Below are 23,178 nucleotides of genomic sequence, written 5' to 3' on the forward strand. Positions count from 1 at the left end.
CAACTTCCATCATCTGCCCCCCTTCCCCTCACCTTTGTGGGTCACTTTCTTTCCCCTGAGGGTGGCTCATGTCACAGGGGAAGCTTTGGCCGAGCAGAACCGCTTGATTGACAGTGGAACTTACTTGATTGATGTCGATGCTGGGGCCCGTTGCCGTTTGAAGGAAAAAAAAAAGGTGGAAAAAAGGAACCTGTAAAGGCGAGAGGAAGGGAAACCTCCAGGACAGCTGCTTTTTGCCCTCCTTCAGCGGCCCAAGAGTTCAGACCAGCAGCGGCAGCTCTGTATGCTTTTAACTTCGGCACAGAGCTGCCCCTAATCAATAGTTTAGCGCGGTTTCATGAGGCAGCCTCGGGGCCTTTGATAGCCGGCCCGCTTCGATGATGCGATGTGGGCCGGCCTAGCAAAGGCCCCGAGGCTGCCTTATGAAACCGCGCTAAACTATTGATTAGGGGCAGCTCTGTGCCGAAGTTAAAAGCATACACAGCTGCCGCTGCTGGTCTGGAGGTGCGGAGACAAGGCAGGAGGCAAACGCGGTGGAAGGCAGGAGTCCCGGCGAAGGCAGGAGTCCCGGCACAGCGACTACAACAGGAAGTTGCAAGTCAGCTGACGCCGGCCTTTCGTTGCGGCGGGGACCGAATCCTTTTGCCTAGCGGTTATGTGTGCATATTATAGATCACTAGTATTCCCCAATTTCCCCAATGTTATCCTCATTGCCTTTTTTTGTATAGATTTTCTGTGTATTCTTTCCACCTCTTTCTAATGCTTTCTGGATCATTCAATATCATTCCATTGGCGTCTTTAAGCATCCCCAGTTGAGGCTGGAATTTCTGTCTCAATCTTTTAACCTCCTGATATGCTAATCTGGTTTTTCCATTTATATGTTTTGATTCAATTTTCTGACAAATATCCTTTAGATATCATTCTTTGTCTTGCTGAACTTGACATTGACACGTTTCCTCTATCTCCGGAGAGTTTTGTTTGTCTTCTTTGTTCTACTACTGAAGTAGTCTGGGACTGGTTTTCCTAAGTGTTGAACTAAGTTTTCTCTTTAATAAAATGCTGAATTATGTTTAGCTGCAGACCTAACTTATCTCATGTTCTAGCCTGCCTGCACTGGGTGTTTTAGCTTGGGCATTCTAGCTTCTTATGGCTATCTCAGCATACACGATATTGTATTCCGCCCTCCTGGACATGTAACAGAAAGATTGCAGGGCTTAGATAAGTGACCTGCTAGTGACCTGCTAGTGTGAGCTTAGGACCAATGATTGTTAAGAAAAGTAATACGTGAAAAGTTTTTTTCTAGAATTCAGTTGTATAGCCAGAAGAATGTATAAATATCTCTGTAACTTCCTGGTCTCGGGACTTCTGAAGCCAGCTTGGGGCTCAGGGGTCCACATATGCTGAATAAATATCTGTGCTTTCTTCAAGTCTCTAAGTTTTGTGGCTGCCCAAAGTGACCTTTCACTACTTTTCTGGTTTCTTCTGAGATCCATGGTGATTTCTTGGCTTTCTTTCTCTTCTGGAGTGTGGTGTTTTTTTTTAGCTTCATTACTCATTACAATTATCTCCTATATCAAGACAGGCAAATCTGTTGTCTAGTTTTATCCAATAGTCTGATGGAATATTTTCGATGTCATATTTTGGGAGGTCTCTAATGATCTTCTTCTTATGAAGCTTTACTTTGATCTTGCATGTCAAAAGCTTATGGTCACTTCCATAATCATCTCCTAGTTTAGTCCTTGCAGTCAAAACTGCAAATTTCCATCTCTGTCCTATGCAGATGTAGTAAATTTGATTTCAATAAATGCAATTTGGAGAAGTCCATGTGTACTAGTTAACAGTGAAAATGGCAATTAGCTTATAATGGGCTCCTTTTACAAAGGTGCGTTAGAGCCTTAACATGTGGAATAGCACGCAATAGCCACAACCGCCTCCTTTTAAGCAGGCGGTAATTTTTCAACTAGCGCGCGCTAATCCGGTGCATGCGCTAAAAATGCTAGCGAACCTTTGTAAAAGGAGCCCAATATGTACCAAATGCTTATGGATTTCCATATGCAATCCCCACCTATTTCCACCTACTTCCCACTCTCTATGATAACATGTAGTTGATGCGCAAATTTGTGTGTGCTGCCATGACACTAAGCTTGGCAGTTGCTACACTTTCCAGTAGTGCTTAGCCTGTACAAATTCACACATTATGAGGGGGTGCTGAAAAGTTTTCTCAGCCCAACCAAGCAGAGAATGACATGGATATGGTTCAATCGATGATCTGAAACAATCTCAAAACATAGTATTTTGTTTCTGCAAATTGGCACTTAAATCTTTTCAGCTACAGTGGCAAAATAAAGCTCAGAATTTAGGAAGTTGACTGGTTGAGCTGAGAACTTTTCAGTATCCCCTTATAATAGCTTTACCTTGGCCTTGATGAGACAATGCTATATACTTTTTGATGAGATAGTTGATTGAGCCATTTTCATTCTTATTAATTTAATGTAGTATTTGATATACAGTAACATCAAGATGATGTACAAATAAAGTATACAGAGTATATCAGACACAAACTCAAAAACAAGACATGAGTAAAGACAGGAATAACACGATGACAACAATAACATTTAAAAAAAAAATCTTTATTGATTTTACAATTTTCAATAGTGCAATACATAAATATATCATATATAATAAGTCAATATAAGCACATTTAGCTTTCAAATATACATAACCAACTAATTTCTTCCCCCTACCCCCACCCTCCCACCTAATAATAATTTAATAAAACATAGAAACATAAATTTCCCCAATAACTTTACCATATTAGCCATATCCTTCCATCCTCCCACCCATCCCAAGTGTAAATATTTAAAAATCAAATTATGACAGAAATAACCCCCCTCCCTGGATGTATACCAAAATAAACAAAAACTGACTCACAATCAAAAACCTATTATAGTGAGGTAACATAAGATGTCAATGGGCCCCATACCAATTTAAATATATTACTATACCCCAAACTATCAGCGTTCATCCTTTCTAATCTATAACTGGAGCAAAGATTTGCCCACCAGAAAGGAAAATTTAAACGATCATAGTTCTTCCAGTGTCAGGTTATCATCAACATAATCTTGAGAACTAAACAAAAACCCCTAAAAACACAAGGTAGAGGGAGGGAGGGCTCAGTAGCCATTAAGAAAGAGTGGAACAGAATCTGCAGTAAACAGCAGGCTTAAATTATTTCACAGAGGAAACAAGGAGAAAGTTAGTATTAGAAGATCAGAGCAGATGAAGTAATGAAGACAAGTAGAGTAGGATTAATCAATTTTGTATTGTATCTTGCAACTAATAGGTCACCAGTGTTGAGCAGAGAGAAGGGGAGTGACTTGAACATTGTAAATAAATCTAATGGCTGTATTTTGGATAGGCTGCAATTGCCTGATGGAGTAAAGAGTTACAGTAACTGAGTCGAGTGAGAATAAGAGCATTTGTAAAGCCCTTTCCTCTCAAAATTGTTTCAGGGGCCTAATCATCTGCAGAGCCCAAAAGGACCTTTGAAATGTCCTTGAGATATGAAAGCTAGAAGATAGTGAATGATCAAATTGCAATTCTTCCCTTTCTGGCCAAACTGACCATTAGACCAGTGGTTCCCAACCCTGTCCTGGAGGACCACCAGGCCAATCAGGTTTTCAGGTTAGCCCTAATGAATATGCATGAGAGAGATTTGCATATAATAGAAGTGATAGGCATGCAAATCTTCTCCATGCATATTCATTAGGGCTAGCCTGAAAACCCAATTGGCCTGTTGGTCCTCCAGGACAAGGTTGGGAACCACTGCATTAGACAGGAATTAAAAGCAATGGCCTTGTCATCTAGAGAAAGGCAGGAAAAGGGGATAGAACTGAGAGAGTAGAAAAAAGATTCTCTGTCTAGTGAATGGATCCAATTGAAAGAGTGCAGGAGAAAAAGTAAATGAATGATAGCAAGATGAAAGACAGCCTACAGCAGGAGTAGGGAACTCCGGTCCTCGAGAGCCGTATTTCAGTCGGGTTTTCAGGATTTCCCCAATGAATATGCATGAGATCTATTTGCATGCACTGCTTTCAATGCATATTCATTGGGGAAATCCTGAAAACCCGACTGGAATACCGCTCTCGAGGACCGGAGTTCCCTACCCCTGGCCTAGAGTAACCAAACAGTGATTGATCTAGGATAGCAGTAATCTTAAGAAGGGCCAAAGATAGAGAGAATAATCCTTAGTTGCAAGAAGGTCCAACAAGCTTCTAAAACCTGTTGCTTCTATCTTTTCAATATCACCAAAATTTGCCCCTTTCTCTCTGAGCACACTACCCAGACCCTTATCCATGCTCCCGTAACCTCATGCATAGATTACTGCAATCTACTTCTAACTGGTCTCCTGCAGAGTTGCCTCTCCCCCATGCAATCTGTGCAAAACTCTGCTGCACGACTCATCTTCTACCAACCTCGCTACGCTCATGTCACCCCACTCCTTAAGTCACTTCACTGATTCCCTATCCGCCATCACATACAGTTCAAGCTCCTATTGCTGATCTACAAGTGTGTTCATTCTGCTTCCCCTCAATATCTCTCCTCTCTTCTCTCTCCTTATACACATCACAGAGAACTCCGTTCCTCAGATAATCTGTTCTTAGCTTTACCCTTCTCCTCCCTTCTCTTCCAGACTTTGTTCCTTTCATCTAGCTGCCCCCTATGCCTGGAATAAATTACCCGAGTTTGTCCATCAAGCCCCTTCCCTTGTTTAAAAGCAGACTGAAAGCCCACCTTTTTGATATAGACTTCAGTCCTTAACCCTACTCCTCTGCCTTCCAACCCAACCAGTTGATTAACCGTTCCCCTTAACTGTATCCACAACATTTTCTTTGTCTTGGCTGTTTAGATTGTAAACTCTTTCAAGCAGGGACTGTTTTCTTCTTCTTTGTGACTCTGTGCAGCGCTTTGTGTGTCTGGTAGCGCTATAGAAATAATTAGTAGTAGTAATAGTGAACTGCGCAATGAGTAGGAGCTATAGAAATAATGTAAATCCTAGGTCTCTGAAGAGTTGTAGGAAATTCAAGTCAAAATTTTCCTAAACACCCTCAGCTGTCTTTTGCCCCTCCCCTCCCCTCTCCCCCCCCAGTAAAGGCAATGGAGAGCAGCATTAATTACACAGCCTTGCAGTGTTGGCAAGATTCAGACTATTTTTAATGGCCAGCACAGGTATATGTATTAAACAAAACATTTAACACAATGGTTCTGGTGGTAAATTAGCTAGTTTGTAATAGGAGGGCAAAAGAGACAGAGGAAAGCAGAATGTAATCTGAAGCTATATTAGAAAAAAAAACCAAAAAGCAACCAGCCAAGCTCTAGCACAGGGGTAGGGAACTCCGGTCCTCGAGAGCCGTATTCCAGTGGGGATTTCAGGATTTCCCCAATGAATATGCATGAGATCTATTTGCATGCAATGCTTTCAATGCATATTCATTGGGAAATCCTGAAAACCCGACTGGCATACGGCCCTCGAGGACCGGAGTTCCCTACCCCTGCTCTAGCAGGATGGGCAAAACAGAGGAAAGATGAGCACAGCATATTTGCGTACAATGGCTAATTAGTTCAATATAAGAAGACAAATAGAGAAGCAACAACAGCACAAGGATGGTACAGCACAGAAGAATATAATGTTAACTTTGGGCTCCTTTTATCAAGGTGCGGTAGGCGGTTAACGTGCAGAATACGGCTCATTTAACCGCCTGCCGCGCTAGTCGCTAACGCCTCCATTGACAAGGCATTAGTTTTTGGACTTGCCGCGGGGGTTAGCGCGTGATGAAATGTCTGACGCGCTAACCCCCGTAGCGCACCTTGATTAAAGGAGCCCTTTGTCTCCAATGCTTCCTCTACTGGCAGACTGCATTCTTTTGTGTCATAATTTAGTATAATGTGCAATAAGGAGTTCAGCAGATCAACACAATAGATTGTCCCCACACCAGAATCTTGCATGTGTAGCAATAAATTCAGAAAGCAGTTAAGATCCTTTTATATTTTTTAGAGGCTGTGTTTGATGATTTGTGGTTAAGCCTCTTGTAACATATTCTAGGTGTCTGCTTACCTGTGGAAAGGTGAGAGGTAATCAACATTTATTCAATATCTTTGGCTTCCCATTCTTTACCAAGTACAATTTAAAATTCTGATTCTCACGTTTAAGGTTCTTCATTGGAGATCGTCTTCATATAGTGCCAATCTTGCCATACCGTATATACCTTCACGAGCCGCTAAACGTAAAAAAATTTTTTTTTAAAATGTTGCTAAATTTAAAAACAAACAACAACTGAACTTATACGTTTGGTGAAGGATATTTAGGGCTCCTTATACGAAGCCGCGTTAGCGGCTTTATCACACGCAACTTTTTAGCGCGCGCTAACCCCCGCGCTAGCTGAAAAACTACCACCTGCTCTTGAGAAGGCGATAGCGGCTAGTGCGGCTGCCAAATTAGCGCGCACTATTACGTGTGTTAAACCGCCTAACACGGCTTCGTAAAAGGAGCCCTTAATCATTATCCACACTCATGCCAGGTCATATACTACAAATCGAATATTGTGGATGTAGGCTAGATGGCCCCGATTCTATAAAGTCTGCCTAAAACATAACATAATATAACAACGCACTTTTATACCGCGAAACCATTAACTTCTATGCGATTCACAAAAGATCGAGGATCTACAAAATACGTGGAATAAAGAAAATATATCTAACTTCCAAAAGATCTAATGAAAAGATAGGTTTTTAAAGCACGTCTAAATTGGTGATAGGTGTCGGAGGACGCAATTAAATGATTCAAATCCTTGTCCCAAGAAGCTGCTTGAAAGGACAAAAGACGCTGATGAAATCTCTTATTAGCACTGATTCTATGAAACTTCGGTGCATATTAAAGAAATCATGCTTAGCGTCACCTAAGCATGCTTAGATGGCACTCAGCATCCAAACTTTTAGGTGTCGCCAATTTATGGCAAGGTTTTCTTTGCCTAAAGTTAAGCACTGATATTAGAGTCTAACCGCATCTAATTCACAAAGGGGTTCCACCCCTAATCATGCCCACTTTTAGGGCTCCTTTTACTAAGGTGCGCTAGGGCTTTAATGCTCAAAATAGGACACGCTAGACCAGTGTTTTTCAACCGCTGTTCCGCGGCACACTAGTGTGCCGCGAGATGTTGCCTGGTGTGCCGTACGGTCAGGGCCACCATCAGGGCAGTACCACCAGTCTAGGGAGAGGGGCGGTCCGCCCCACGTGGACAGGAGAGAGCTGGACGGGGGACCCGCGGAATTCAATACATCTCGAGCCGCGAGGCTCGTCTTCTGTTCCTGCCTGCCTGCAGCTAACATATAGCCGATCGCAAGCGTTCCCCGATGTCAGCGCTGACGTCGGAGGGAGGGCTTAAGCAAAGCCTGCCCTCCGACTTCAGCGCTGACGTCGGAGAATACTTCCGTTCGGCTATTTGTGCGCGGCAGGGCAGGCAGGAAGCAGAAGACAAGCCTCGCGGCTTGAGCTTCGTTTTGCTGAGAAAGTTGCAAAGATGGGCTGGGAGGCAAACACGGAACACAAAAGGGGGGAGGGAGTGCGTTTTGGACACAAGGCATGAACTTGGGAGAGAGGAAGGGAGGGAAAGAGATGCTGAGGTGGGGGAGGGAATGGGTTTTTGGACACAGAAGGCATGGACTTGGGAGAGAGGAAGGGAGGGAAAGAGATGCTGAGGTGGGGGAGGGAATGCGTTTTTGGACACAGAAGAAATGGACTTGGGAGAGAGGAAGGGAGGGAAAGAGATGCTGAGGTGGGGGAGGGAATGGGTTTTTGGACACAGAAGGCATGGACTTGGGAGAGAGGAAGGGAGGGAAAGAGATGCTGAGGTGGGGGAGAGAATGCGTTTTTGGACACAGAAGAAATGGACTTGGGAGAGAGGAAGGGAGGGAAAGAGATGCTGAGGTGGGGGAGGGAATGCGTTTTTGGACACAGAAGAAATGGACTTGGGAGAGAGGAAGGGAGGGAAAGAGATGCTGAGGTGGGGGAGGGAATGAGTGTTTGGACACAGAAGGCATGGACTTTGGAGAGAGGAAGGGAGGGAAAGAGATGGTTGTGTACACGGGGAATAGAAGAAAGGAGAATTTTTGGTCATAGGGAGGGAGTGAGGTACAGATAGTGGCATACCAGGGTGGGGGGGGCGGTCTGCCCCACCCCGGGTTTACGTCCCAAGGGGGTGCACAGCTGGCCACCCTCCAGTGTTGTCCCTAGGCCGGCAAACTGCGGCTCTTTAGCCACTTGAGTGCCACCGCCGCCAACGGTGTTGTTGGCGGTGGCAGCATTATAAAATACTTTCTTTGTGTTTATTTGATTCCTATTCAAGAGAATTACTTTATATATAGTCAATATAGGCACAGAGTTAAATTTTTTAACATTTTCTAATGGTGGTGTGCCTCGTGATTTTTTTCATGAAACAAGTGTGCCTTTGCCCAAAAAAGGTTGAAAAACACTGCGCTAGACCTTAACGCCAGCATTGAGCTGGCATTAGTTCTAGAAGCGTAGGGCATGGTAACTTCCTGCCTGCACTAAAAACGCTAGTAAAAGGAGCCTTTAGTGTAGGCGCTTTGGGCTGGGTGCCTACTTTTTATACAATCAAGTTTTTCAAGTTAGGCACCTAACTTTCAATTAAGTCCAATAAAAGCCGATTATGAGGTGTTGAGTGCCAATATTGGCACCAATTAAGCCTATTGATCAATTAAGTTAGGCATTGATATTGAACTGTACAGAATCAGGGCCAATGTATATTGTGGATACTGTATTTTCAGTGTATTATGGTAAAAGAATTTCCCACATCTCAAATAAGACATAAACCCTCAAGCTTTGTCTATTCTAGTGGACAGGTATATGGTATCTGACAATAAAAATCTGTTGTCGTCTCTTTGTAGGAGAAACGTATTGCTTCACTGGATGCTGCCAATGCACGACTAATGAGTGCCCTTACTCAGCTGAAAGAGAGGTACAGCACGCAGGCACGTAATGGAATCTCCCCCACAAACCCAACAAAATTGCAAATTACAGAGAATGGAGAATTCAGAAACAGCAGTAATTGTTAACAAATGGAAACAGCAGAAAAAAGGAGTCCTCGAGTACTGGCGTTTCAGTCAGAAACAGCAGCACTTCAAAGAACAGGCCTCGCTCTCCTCTGCTCCTCCTACCCCCAAGAAAGTTGGCCTGTTATTAGACACCGCACTCGTGACTTATGTGTTGTGGGAGAGAAGCTAAAACCAGTGTTCTGTGGGGGAGTGGCCCAAGACCAAGCTGTATGAAACATAAGTGGAATCAGATCCTGTATTTGTATTGAAAGTTTCTGTCTTTGCTGGTGGATTTTTCAACTTTTATTAATGTTTAAACGAATAACTTTTTACTTCTTAGACTGTTCCAGAGATTTTTTTTTTTTTTTTTTTAAATTCTCCTAAGAAGTTATAACAATCGTTAAAATTCTAATTAGTAAAAGGTGAACAGAAAAAAGTGACTAGTCAGAGTACCCCAAAACAGACAAATAAGTGTGTTATAAAAATATTAGTTACCTTAAAATGTGCAGATGAAAAGGAATCAAATAGATAGTCATCCAATTTGTAAGTTCTGAGTGGAAACTTGTGGCTATTAAATTTCTCCTCTTAACTGCTTCCCTGAGGCCTGCAGAACACAAACTACACCCATTTTTTGGTGGGAAGCTCCTTCAAAGTTTTTCTTTGCTAAGAGCTTTATTTCATTAAGGAAAGGGTTCTTTCAGCCACTATCAAAGGGTAACAATGAGTCAGTAGAGCAGAGTTCAGACAGAAGAATGTTCACTGGAGATGTGCTGCCATTTTTAAAAGAAATGAAAATACCACCAATAGCTTTCTCTTCCATTTTCTTTCCAAAATAACAGAGAACTTTAAAAAAAAAATTTTTATTGCATTTTGTGTTTTAGCCCACATTAAACTGAAACAAATGAAAATTACAAGTCCGAAATGGCATAATGAGAAATATTTTTTCCCGTGCACAAATGTAACATTCCTTGAAATAAAAATTGTGAGAGACAGCGGGTCTGGAGCAGAAACATTAAGCGTTTGCTCTGTTGTGCTGCACTGTAGCAACCAGATTAGGGGCTCCTTTTACGAAGGCGCATTAGTGGTTTAACGCGTGTAATAGCGCACGCTAAACCACTGGCCGCGCTAGCCGCTACCGCCTCATCTTGAGCAGGAAGTAGTTTTCCAGCTAGCGCAGGGGTTAGCGCGTGATGAAAAGTCGCGCGCTTTAATCCCTAATGCGCCTGACTCGTAAAAGGAGCCCTAGGACTTAACAGAAAAAGCTCCAGTGTCATTTTATGTGTCTAATCAATATTGGATTTTGATTATGCTAAAGAAACTATTTTCTATACAATGTATTTATTTATTAGAACACGTTTGTATGCAACACCTATAGGCATGCACTCTTATTCCATAGACTATAGACCTGTATCTAACATTGCATTTGCCACTATTTCCATTATTATACAACATTCATTCATCTGAGTTTTTTGACAATCTGTTAATCAGAAACTGATGGTCTGCTTTGGGTAAGACCTGTTGATTGCTTTAATGGAACTGCAGTTGTAGCGATGACCAAAGTAACTTAAAGGAGGATTTTTTTTTTTTCGGCATAAATTTTACTAAGGAAAAATCATTTTTGAAATAATACTCCAGGTTTCGTATAAGGTGAACAGGTTGCGCACAGGAGCATGTGTGTTATTAGATGCCTTCTGCATTATTGCACTGCAAAATAAAAATAAAAAATGTTTTTCAAAGCACAGCCTGTAACCGTGGCTGCAGCATCACTATTTAGATTTTCGTCTTCAGCAACAAAGTGTTACAGCATCCATCACCTACCGTGCAAAAAACCCCAGTTCAGACAGAGGCAGTTTGAAGTCAGCATCTGGTTGGTGAGGATTCAGTATACAAGAACCTTTTTGTGAGGAAATTACTGGGCATTGGTGACTAAATGTAAAAATATGATTTAAAAAAAAAAAAACCAAACTGGAATTGAATATTGTCTTCCGGAGCAGTGTGTTGCTCTGAAACATGCCTTGTGCTGGCTTTGCTTTCTTTTGTGTCAAAACCATGCCAAGCTCTTTTAGAATGAGTTACAGCGCTTATCTCTAGGTGACAGAGGTCCAGAGATATCCCTGTCCAAGTCTGCTTCAAAGTGATTCATGGCAACAGCTATTATACAGAGCAATAGAAATTGATAACATTCTACTTCCTGTGCTTTATTAGTTGGAACTGTCCTTTTAAAAAAAATAAAACTGCTGTCATGAGTGCCCTGGAATAGACTTTGACATAATTATCTTTGAATTCCTTGCCACCTACTATGTACACACACACACACACACCCTCCCCTTTTTGTTGCAAATTGAAATGTTTATGGGTTTTCAATTCAGACCAGTGTTCCTCTCTTGTTTTGCTATGTTTTCCCCCCAACCCCATTGCTTTCACATTTCTTTTCCTTTTCAAACAGATTGTATAGAATTAAAATGCCAAAGCCATCAAGCTAGGGGACATATGGAGAAGTTGTCAGTGCATTCCGGGAATTTGTTCAGTTTCACTACAAATATGCACCCCAGCTATGATCAAAGGTGCTTTGAGAAAGGTGTCTTATTTTATGTCTGACAAAAGGTGTATTCTGTATACAAAGATTTATCAAAAAGAAAAAAAAACCAAACAAAAAATCCCCAAAGATCAGTAATTCTATTTCTTTTCTTTCACAGTATGCATTAGAAACAAACAGCTCATTTTCTGGGATTCTGCCCTCTTTAAATTTGGAATGCACACTGCATTGGAGTTAAAGGCCATGAAGAATATAAACCCTGATCAATAAAACGAGTATCCAACAGCAGGAACAGCAACCACCGAAAAATCCCCTTTGTCAGGAAGTACTGTACAGGCAAGGCATAAGCCAGGATTATTCTTTTCTGCCTGGTTTGCGCCAGGTCAGCATGTTCAGATTGGTATTGCTCAGCTGAAGGGAGCCATGCTGCCTCTTCTTACTACTGACCCAGTGCCTTTGGGTTTTTAAGGTAGTTTTCCTGGGATGAATGTTCAGGCTTGGCAGGCTCAGGCCAGGAGCGGACTTAAAAAATTGTATTCCGGGGCAGGCTTTTTTTGGGCCCAAAAGACTTTTTCAGTTTTTAATTGTCTTGTGGACAGTTGTTCACGTAGGACATGAACACCGGCCAGTTCCTCAAAGTGAATGCAGAGAGGTGTGAGATGAGCAGAGTTATTCATCTTACTCAACAGTAATTCACAAGATTTGTGTATAAAATATGCCAAATGATTGGGATACTGAATTCCGGTTAGTGCAAGCACTGTCAAGCCTCAAATCTATTCATGATTCTATCAATAAGCAAGAATACTGTCAATGATGGTATTGACCTACCTATCAACCATTTGCTCCTTCCTATAAGCATAAATCTAACAGAAAGGATCATTAATGAGTCATAATTTTTTTTGCCTGTGGCTTCTATTTGTAAATTTTAGTTTGCCAACAATTCATACTTTTGACCTCATTTAAATTGATGCCGACAAGTCTTCCTTCCAAAGAACCCCATACAAATCATGTATCAGAAAGCGAAAATGGGGGAGGGGGGTTGAAAGCAGAAACCCATGGATCATATAGCAGTCAGTCAGTAGATGACGCCATGCAAAATGTGACATTTTTTTTCCAGAGTTCTTTGATGAATTTTATGGACCTCATTTCTGACAACAATTAAATCTCTCCTTTTCTTTCATGAACTGAAGAGACTAAAGCAGTGGGAATACACAGAGTGCCAAGAGCGGGCTTTTGTTTCAGAGGTTTATTTCAAGGGAACTATGGAATAGCTCTTTTGTTAACTGAGCTCTCTCCATTTTGATTTTGTTTTCTTAACATAAAGGGAAGCTGAAAAGGCGGGGGAGACTGTCCAGTTAGGCAAACCATTACTGGTTCTATTTTAGTGAAGTTTTCGGAACACCACCTCTGGTCTCAACATCTCATAGAACATTTCAAAAATATTTTTGCATCCATATACATACAGTTAGATCAACCACTATTTTTACCTCATATTATAGAAGCACTTAGGGGTCTTTTTACTAAGGTACACTAGTGCATCTTAGCGCATGCTAACAACTAGCGTGCGCTAAATACTAACGTGTGCTAATGCAGCCATTATATCCTATGGACACGTTAGCATTTAGCGCGCGCTAAGACGCACTAGCACGCTTTAGTAAAAGGACCAGTTAATTTCTGATTTAAAAATGTTCTTTTTTGCTTTTGTTGCCATGTTTAAAAGACATGCTGCAAGGCCAAAGCACCAAAAAGGAAATTCTTAAGCTAACCACGCACAAAAAAGAGCAATGCGCACCTCACCTAACCGTACCCAGAAAAAAAAAAAGCTACAATATTTTTGCTGTAACTATTCACATAAAATAGCCACAAATATCTATTTATATTCTGCAGTTTTGATGTCCCGTGTCCCACAATATTCTCTCATTTACAGGTTCTTTTACAAAGGCGCGCTGCCGAGCAGCGCATACTAAATGGCGAGCTGCCTGTTCTGTTTTTTTTTGGGGGGGGCAACTCGGCATTTAGGCCATGATTCTATAAATGGTGCTGATATCGGCAGCCACCTTAGAAATGGCCGCGATCACCTGCCAATCACGCACTGGCGCTGTTTGTAGAATCGCAGCTGTGTTGTTTTTTTTTTAACACAGGCGCCTTCAATGAAAGCCAACATTTTAAAGGCCTACATTTAAGGTGCTGGTCTCACACCTTACGGACGCCTAATGCCACAAACCACGCCCCTGCCAGCCATAGGTGTCTATAGGCATCCCTATGCACCTCTGTAGGCGTGAGACCAGTGCCTTAGAACAGCGCCTTCAATTTTGTTTAGAAGCATGCCCCCTGATTGAACCGCCATTTAACTGCAGCGTGTCCTCTACAGAATTTTGGCCTTAGTGTGTGCTGCTCAGCGGCACACCTTTGTAAAGGCCTGCCTTAATTTTTAAAAAAATATTTTAAAATTAATGGGAAACTTTGTTTTCACTAAAATGTATTAAGCACACAACACATGAATTAGCATGCACTGCATCACAGCAACTTGACACCATGCATTAATTGACATCTCAAATGTATAGCATAAAAGGGGGCAAGAAATGAATGTGGACTGTGCCTGGCAGTTACCTCAGCAGATAACACAGAAGCACGTAGGCCCTCCTTTACAAAGCCATGCTAGCGTTGCAGTAAGACCTCCGACACTCATAGGAATTCTATGAGCGTCAGAGTAGAAAATGACATGAGAACAAATTTTTCCCTGTCCCCGCGGGAACTCATTTTCCTATCCCATCCCCATGAGTTCTTTTCCTGTCCCTGCTCCATTCTTGCAAGCTCTGTCCTCATCCGCACCAGCCTCAAACACTTTAAAATCCTAAGTAGCAACATTCTAGAGCTCAGATTGTGATGTCATAAAGCCTCATTCCACCAATGCCTAGGCTCTGTCCTCATCCGCACCAGCCTCAAACACTTTAAAATCCTAAGTAGCAACATTCTAGAGCTCAGATTGTGATGTCATAAAGCCTCATTCCACCAATGCCTAGGCTCTGTCCTCATCCGCACCAGCCTCAAACACTTTAAAATCCTAAGTAGCAACATTCTAGAGCTCAGATTGTGATGTCATAAAGCCTCATTCCACCAATGCCTAGGCTCTGTCCTCATCCGCACCAGCCTCAAACACTTTAAAATCCTAAGTAGCAACATTCTAGAGCTCAGATTGTGATGTCATAATGCCTCATTCCACCAATGCCTAAGCTCTGTCCTCATCCGCACCAGCCTCAAACACTTTAAAATCCTAAGTAGCAACATTCTAGAGCTCAGATTGTGATGTCATAATGCCTCATTCCACCAATGCCTAGGCTCTGTCCTCATCCGCACCAGCCTCAAACACTTTAAAATCCTAAGTAGCAACATTCTAGAGCTCAGATTGTGATGTCATAAAGCCTCATTCCACCAATGCCTAGGCTCTGTCCTCATCCGCACCAGCCTCAAACACTTTAAAATCCTAAGTAGCAACATTCTAGAGCTCAGATTGTGATGTCATAATGCCTCATTCCACCAATGCCTAAGCTCTGTCCTCATCCGCACCAGCCTCAAACACTTTAAAATCCTAAGTAGCAACATTCTAGAGCTCAGATTGTGATGTCATAATGCCTCATTCCACCAATGCCTAAGCTCTGTCTTCATCCGCACCAGCCTCAAACACTTTAAAATCATAAGCGTCCGAGGCTTCTGCGGTTAGGGCAGAGCTTACAGGAATGGGACAGGGACAGCGACAAAACTTGCGGGGATGGGACAAGGAAATTGAGTTCCTGCCGGGACGGGGAAAAACTTGGCCCTGTATCATTCGCTATGTCAGAGTTCTTACTGCCACAGCCGGCACTAAAAATGCTATCATGGCTTTGTAAAGAAGGTTCATGCATTATTTAAAATGCAGTTAACACAGAAAACCCCCTGAGTCTTACAGATAGTGCCCAAGTTTCTGTGCCCACTGCCAAGAGGTGTGCACAAATTAATTGGCTAACAAGCTCTTATCAATAATTGGGTGCCAACAGGCAATTATTGATTTTAATTGGCACTCATTAAAATTTGCATGCACACACATCTGGCTGCGCACAATTCTATAAGGCAGGTTGCATAACTCCCATGGCACATATCTCTAAAGGAGGTGTGGCCATGGCATGTCAGCGGTATTCTGGAAAAGTTGCACTCATAGGTGTAATCTGGTGCCTAACTTTAGGCGTGGGAATCAGCACTGAGCACGATTCTATAAAGGTCCTGCACCCTTTATAAAGTCACTCTTTTTGCTGATTTTTTTTTTTCCAGCACTCAGTTGTGAGCACCTTTTATAGAATTCCTTCCAAAATGTTCACTGTGTTTTAATTGTATAGGAAAATGCTGAACCACAGACCCAAACATTACCACAGAGGCCCTATAGTTACCCCCATGTTAATTTTTGCCTCTAATGGGTAGTAGCTCCAAACTTTTACCCCACTTTGTAATTAAAGGCCCTATTTTACAAAGCCACGGAAGCAATGCTGCCACGGTAAATGCACCACTGCCTATAGGAATTGAATTGGCCTTGGTGCATTTACCACAGCAGCATCGTTACCGCAGCTTTGCAAAAGGGGCTCTTTTAGGTAAAGTTATTTTGTTTATCTGCACTATAACTAATAAACATGATTGTTCCTCTGTACTATTTATTCTAAACCCAACATTTAGCAGTGACCTGCCGTAATTATGAAATGGAAGAACAGACTGCCTAAATATATTCTTCACTTTCTCCCATCAGTAAACCAAAAATGGTTACACATAGTTCTATAGTTTGTAAAAGCTCACGCTTTTAATTTCTGTTCTAACCTGCGTTTCACATAAGAGTTGCAGAGCAATCTATGTAGCCAGGATAAGAGAACAATCATGAAAGCTAAAGTGCAGCAAGGTAAATTTAAAAAATTATAAAAATGCCCTGTAAAAGTGTACAAAAATGTTGACATTTTTATCAAGTCTTAAAATTTTTTGTAAAATGTACTTGGTGTTTGAATCTACTGTAACTATCTCTCCTATTATATATGAAAATTGACTTCCGATACTGCTTGTTTAAGCAAGATTATTGGATTGCATCTTTACTGCTTTTTAAAAAAAATATATACAGTATATATATGATGATGATTATTATTGGGAATAAGTTCAGATTTTAGAATCTTCAGTAAAGACATTGTACAGAGACAGCAGCAGCCTGCTAATTTTAACTCGGGGCTCCAGATATTTAGCCCAGGACCACTGCCATGCTAAATGGTGTTCTATGAGATTTGGGTTTTTTTTGTTTTTTTTTTGGGGGGGGGGGTGCCTCAAATAATGCAGATACACAGGAGTCTTCTTCTGCCACTGTAGTGAGGGCTACGTCATGACTCAATGGCATTCGCAGCTCCAGCTCCCTTGTGCCCATCTCATTCACCCCCTTTTAACAGCCCGAGTTAGCGACTGACACCGTTTTGACATTAAAGGGCAATGCACGCCTTAATAGTTGCCAGGCTGAGAAAAGATTCAAATAAAAGTAAAATCCCATCACCACTACTGAATGAAATCGCCATGTGATTTCTATCTTCAAAGGAATAATTTGCATTTGAAATATCCATGAAAATGTGCTAGGCTATAAAGGTTTCATTTTCACCTTTTTTTCCTGCCCCCTCCTAACTACTAAACTATGACATACCCCCTCTTTTACTAAGGTGCACTAATCGAGTTAGTGCATGCTAAAACGGTAACGCGTCCATAGACTAACATGCACGCATTAGCGTTTAGCGCACGCTAAATCGATTAGTTTGCGCTAATCGGTTAGCGCACCTTAGTAAAAGAGGGCCATAGTGTACATCAGGGGTGTCAAAGTCCCTCCTCGAGGGCCACAATCCAGTCGGGTTTTTAGGATTTCCCCAAAGAATATGCATGAGCTCTATTAGCATACAATGAAAACTGCATGCAAATAGATCTCAGGTATATTAATTGGGAAATCCTGAAAACCCACCTGGATTACAGCCCTTGAGGAGGGACTTTGACACCCCTGATATACATGGAGCAATTGAGGAAACTAATGAGCAGAAAATTGGCCAAATGTCATAGGACAGTATTTCATTTGATGGTAAACTCTTTAATCAGTACTTGATTTGAGGACTGGATGGTCCCCTGACTATCTTGGACAGTGAAACTTTTTTTAAATTGCTTAAGGGAACATGTCTTACTCTGTAAAGTTTTCTCTCATCTGGTCAAGATCTTAATTTATATAGCTCTACCAACATGCAAATCATTATGTATTGTAGTATCAAATATCTCTCTCATGATCACATAGGATCTTTGAGCAGAACTATAACGAGGGCCTCTTTTCCTCTGTATGGGGCTAGTACAGCCTTGTTCTTTCATCTGTTCCTCATATCTGTCTACAGCTAGCCGTCATGCTCTGTGTAAAATAATTTTTTTAAAATTCATAAACTTTAATAATTTTACCCCATGACAAAACCTTTGCTGGCACTGAAATTCTTTAAGTTGCAGTCTCCTAGGACTATCCATATTCACTTCAGTGTCAGGAATTGTGTCACACACATTGGTAAGGGTGTTTTCATTTGTAGCACCATGACCAAGCTGGACTTATCATAGCCAAAGTGCACAAGGTCATCAGTACTGTTTCTGAAGTGAATGTAAGCAGCATACTGTAAAAAGTTTCAGAATTAATGACTTAAATGTAATCTTTTATAAAATATGTCAACTGCTGACTTAAAATCATTGAAAAGAAATGGCAGAATGGCAGCTACCTTTCCAACGATAGAAAAGCTCTTTTGGAGTGACATGACCTTGGCTACTGGATAGCCAAATTCCTTACCTTGTCACACTGAGATCCAGCCTCTATGTGGCATGGCATTGCACATCTTCAAAAGCACTGAAAGAAGGCACCTGTTTCAAAGGTGTTCTTACCAGTAACCAATGCTAATTAAAAGTATAGTTTTATTATTTGTCAGCATTTTGCTGACCATTGCATTTAACTCCTTAGTAAACTACCCGTAATGACAAAAGAATCACAAGGTACTTCACCCTCGCTGGTCCCACTGGTTTAGACATCACAGGTACCAAACACACAGCAAAAAGCCCTGCCTATTCCATGCGCAGTATATTAAGGACAAAAATTTCATATTACAATATTTTTTAAAAATTGATCCATAGAAACATGATGGCAGATAAAGGCCAAATGGCCCATCCAGTCTGCCCATCCGCGGTAACCATTATCTCTTCCTCTCTCTAAGAGATCCCACGTGACTATCCCCCAGGCTTTCTTGAAATCAGACATAGCAACACTATATGCTTGGTGCACTTTGAAAATATTTCAGACTACCTAGAGGATACAGCCTTATTTTGGCATTAGTGCCCATTCTGTTGGGTACATTGCTTCCCTTGCTGTAGAATAAACAGCAGTCGGATATTTAAGGTGGAGGTGGAAGGCATAGTCCTTTTCACCTATATTACCAAAATAAGTGTGTACTGCTTGGAATTGATGCATTCATGATATAGCTGTAACTTCTTGAAACTGGTCACATGTACAGTATTTAATTGGTTTGGGGAGGGGGGTTGGGGGGGTGAGGTTTGATAGATCTGTTAACATGCTGTGCATGACCTTTCATAACCAAATATGAAATGGAAAAATTGAACAATGTGGACAAGGTCTGTGTTTTGCAAATACAAAAATAAAAAAGGGGGGGGGGGAAGAAGGTGTTGGGTTGTTTTTTTTTAACTTATGTTTACAATTTAATGTGAGTAGTAAAATGGCAAAAGTTTAACATGTAAATTATGTGTGCAACAGCGATCGGCACCCAGAGTGAAGGGTGTACGGTCACATTGTTCCCTCCATGTACATCATTGTTTTAAGATATACCTCTCTATATATACATGTATATCTGTTGAGCCTAACACTTGTTCCTGAAGAGCAGTGACTATGTTTTGTATCCTCTTATAGAAAAAGAAAACAATTTTTGTAAGTATGTTAAAAATGCAAAAAAAAAAAAGAAATAAAAAATCTTAAGTATTTGCTGACCTTCCATCAGCCTACTTTTAAAGTATGTAATAATGTACAGAGAAAGTTGTCGGTGTGAAAATAAATGTGACTGTGCAATTTATGTACATTTGCAATTAGAAATATTAAAGATTTATTTAGCTATTTCATTTCAATGTCTCTGAGAAATCAAGTGAATGAGCAGAAGATGATGCCAAGGGGAGCCCTATGAAAATAGCTCTTGCCTTGCAGAATCTCAAAAAATAATGTACTTGAGTTTTTTCTTTATCATCCAGATTTCAGAACTGGCAAATGATGCCTTTCTTCTCCACCCCCCCCCCCCCTCCAACCCCCCACTACAGTAATTACATTATCTCCTAAGATGTATGCTACCTTTAAACATCTGAACTGGAATGACCTCATAGCTGAGCTATTCAGTAGGAGTCACGGATACAATTATTAGAACATGAGAACTACTAATAAAAGCTTGACAAAGGTTAATCATCTTTACAGGAATGTCAGCAATGCCTCGAACTCAAATGACCAAGCCAACTGTAGGGTGATGTGATGGCATTAGTGATACTTGCATCTCTTCACAGAAAAGTTCAAAAAAGAAACATCAAAACCTACTGATAGTTTACAGCCGTTTTGACATGTGAAGTTTCCAAGCTTTGTTTGCCTATTCCTATCAACCTTTCCTTGATATTATTAGCTCAATGAAAAGCACCAGCATTTGCATTCTATGACAGACACAGGCCCAGTGTGCTCCCTGCATTTTACTTTGATCATATGCATTTGTTTATTTTAAAAATTTCTATACCGTTTTTGACCAAAGCGGTTTACAAAACTGTTACATACATAAAGTCTTAAAACAACTTTTCAATACAGGTTGAGACAAATACACACAGCAGAATTCAATTCTTTCTAACAATCAGCAGACAAATAGCTTAAAGGAAGGCATTTACAAATAATTGTGTTTTCAATAACTTTCGAAATGCCCCCCTATCCCAACATCCCTACAAGAGAATTCCACAATTTTATTCCTGCACAAGAAAAGGTCATTGCATTGGTTTCCACATGTTCATTATCATAATATAGAAGAGGAATCTCAAACTAATTTGTGAAAACTGATCAAAATCCAAATAAACCTTAAGGGAAATCAATAGTGGAAATGATGTGAACTGTTCTTGAAAGCTTCCGATATCTATTCTATATCATAGCTTAAAACTGGGAAAAGACCTCAAACGCCCAAGTGTTTGAAAGACTTGCTTATAAAAACACTTTGATAGGGCTTGAACATCATCATTGGTCAGTAAAAACCCGGTAATTTTTCTATGGTTTTTTTTTGTGTGTAACTTCCCCTGAAGAAGCCTTCCAGGAGTGAAACGGACTGGCCTTAGTTCCGTTGGGAGCAAGTTAAGTGCTTTATTTTGATTATTACATTAGTGACTTTTATTCCGCCATTACCTTGCGGTTCAAAGCGGATTACATAAGACGTCATCTGGACATTTCCAGAAGAGTTACTGAGTTGAGCGGGTTACTTTGGGGGATTTAAATGCTTCCTGCGGTGTTAGTGTGTCTTGATAGATTTCTTGCATAGCAGGGTTTTTATTTCTTTTCTGAAAGTTTTGTAGTCTGGTGTCATGATGAGTAGATTGGATAGTTGAAGGTCTAGTTTTGCTGCCTTCGTGGCCAGTAGGCCATCGTACATTTTTTTGCGTTTGACGCCTCTGATTGGGGGGGTGCGTGAATGGTGTCTGGTTTCTCCTTTGCCTGGTTGTGGTAGTTCGGATAAGGCGGTTGTTCAGGTAGGCTGGGCTGTTTCCATTCATGGCTTTAAATAGTAGACAGTAAATGATGAGGGCTTTGCTGCTGTGTCTATTTCTGTTAGATACTACCAATCTATTCATTACATTACTATGAGTCTTCTCTATCTGACAGGCTTTCACCTTCTGATCCAGAGGATTTCTTGTTACAGGATTGGTGGGCAGATACTGTATCTGCCCAGCAACTACAACTAAGACTCTCATCCCCCACCCTCCTTCCCACAACCACGATCACTTCATCATTCTTAATCCCTGGTCATCCTGCGTAACTCCTTTATGCTGCCTCTCCGGCTTTTCATATTCCCCCTCACCCCATTATCGCCACTCTTCCCCTATTCCTGCCAAAGAAAAAAATCCCCATGTCGCCAACTCAGGGCAGGAAGCACAACGTTCCAGCACACACAGCACGGAAATCATATGCACGCTATTTGTGCTGAGTCTCCTAGTGAAAGGGGAAGGAATTGTGCCTGCTGCCTGCACACAAGAGCTGAGCGGTAGGCACAGCTCTTGGGTTCATAGTCAGTGGCGAGCGACACACCAGCGCGCTGACAATTCGGCGCAAGAAAGAAGTGTGCCGCGGGAGAACTTATTTTTAAAGAGTTCCGACAGGGGGTGTTTGAGGGAAACCCCACTTTACTGCATAATGTTCACGCTGCTGTTGGGGGGTTATTTGGGGGGTTGGAACCCTCCATTATAGAGAAAATGGAACTTTTTCTGATTTTTTTTTAGGGAAAAGTTCCATTTTCACTATAATATGGGGGGTTGCACTCCCCCAACCCCCAGCGCGAACACCCCCTGTCAGAGCTCTTTAAAAATAAGTTTTCCTGCAGCGCGATTCTTTCTTGTGCTGAATTGTCAGCACTGGATTGTCAGCGCGCTGGTGTCTGGCGCGGAATCATCCCATCACCAACTCTTGTGCCCAGTACAGTTCCTGATAACTGCTGCTCTCGAGCAAGTTTATTTTTGTTGTTTTTCTTTTGCTGCATATGCAATATGAATGCAGCTGTTTTGTGCAAGGGTGTGTCCATGCATAATAGAAAGCATAAAGTGGAGCACAAGTTTCCGGATGTCCAGGAGACATTATTTATTAATTTCTCAATTCAAATAGTCATATAAAAACAAGTCAAAGCAGCCTCAGGATTTATATAGGTACACACTATATCACCGATAGTACAACCTCACAAAAGTGAGATCAAGACCCAACATGGTCCGTGTTTCGGCAAATACAATGCGTTCATCAGGGGTCCTCTTTTCACTTTCTGTTGGAAGAAATTGCTCGTACACGTCTCAATAGTTGCTCCACTGTGTCCATCGATTTAGGACCACTGATGAAGGCATTGTATTTGCCGAAACACAGACCGTGTTGGGTCTTTCTCACTTTTGTGAGGTTGTACTATCAGTGATACAGTGTGTACCTATATAAATCCTGAGGCTGCTTTGACTTGTTTTTATATGACTATTTGAATTGAGAAATTAATAAATATCTCCTAGACATCTGGAAACTTGTGCTGCACTTTGTGCTTTCTTTCATGAGAATCTCAGAGAGGGTGAGAGCCAGAAGGCCTTGAGCATGCGCAGATTCTCAAGGCCCAGCAGCAGTCTAGCAAGGAAATCAGCGGCACACGGGTAAGGACAGGGCCGATCAGTTGGGGGGGGGGGAGGTGATCGCAAAGGGAGGGAGCAGTGCTGGTGGC

The 23,178-nt window shown here is 41.5% G+C and overlaps 1 protein-coding gene across 33 annotated transcripts in view; it reads left to right on the forward strand.

The window, feature by feature from the left end:
• DAB2IP (DAB2 interacting protein) overlaps positions 1–13,507 on the forward strand; it is an 898,952-nt gene extending 885,445 nt beyond the window's left edge. For 31 of the 33 annotated variants that reach the window (XM_033960821.1, XM_033960835.1, XM_033960808.1 and 28 more), the window contains one exon: positions 8,965–10,103. In XM_033960821.1, the coding sequence (XP_033816712.1) occupies positions 8,965–9,132 (168 nt within the window). In that variant the 3' untranslated portion in view covers positions 9,133–10,103. Of the gene's footprint in view, positions 1–8,964; positions 11,676–11,807 lie in introns of those variants that run through there. The other 2 variants (XR_004540860.1, XM_033960809.1) reach the window with 2 other exon arrangements.
• The last annotated feature ends 9,671 nt before the right edge of the window (positions 13,508–23,178 follow it).

Source organism: Geotrypetes seraphini, chromosome 10, assembly GCF_902459505.1.
Source record: "Geotrypetes seraphini chromosome 10, aGeoSer1.1, whole genome shotgun sequence".
NCBI classification, from domain to species: Eukaryota; Metazoa; Chordata; class Amphibia; order Gymnophiona; family Dermophiidae; genus Geotrypetes; species Geotrypetes seraphini.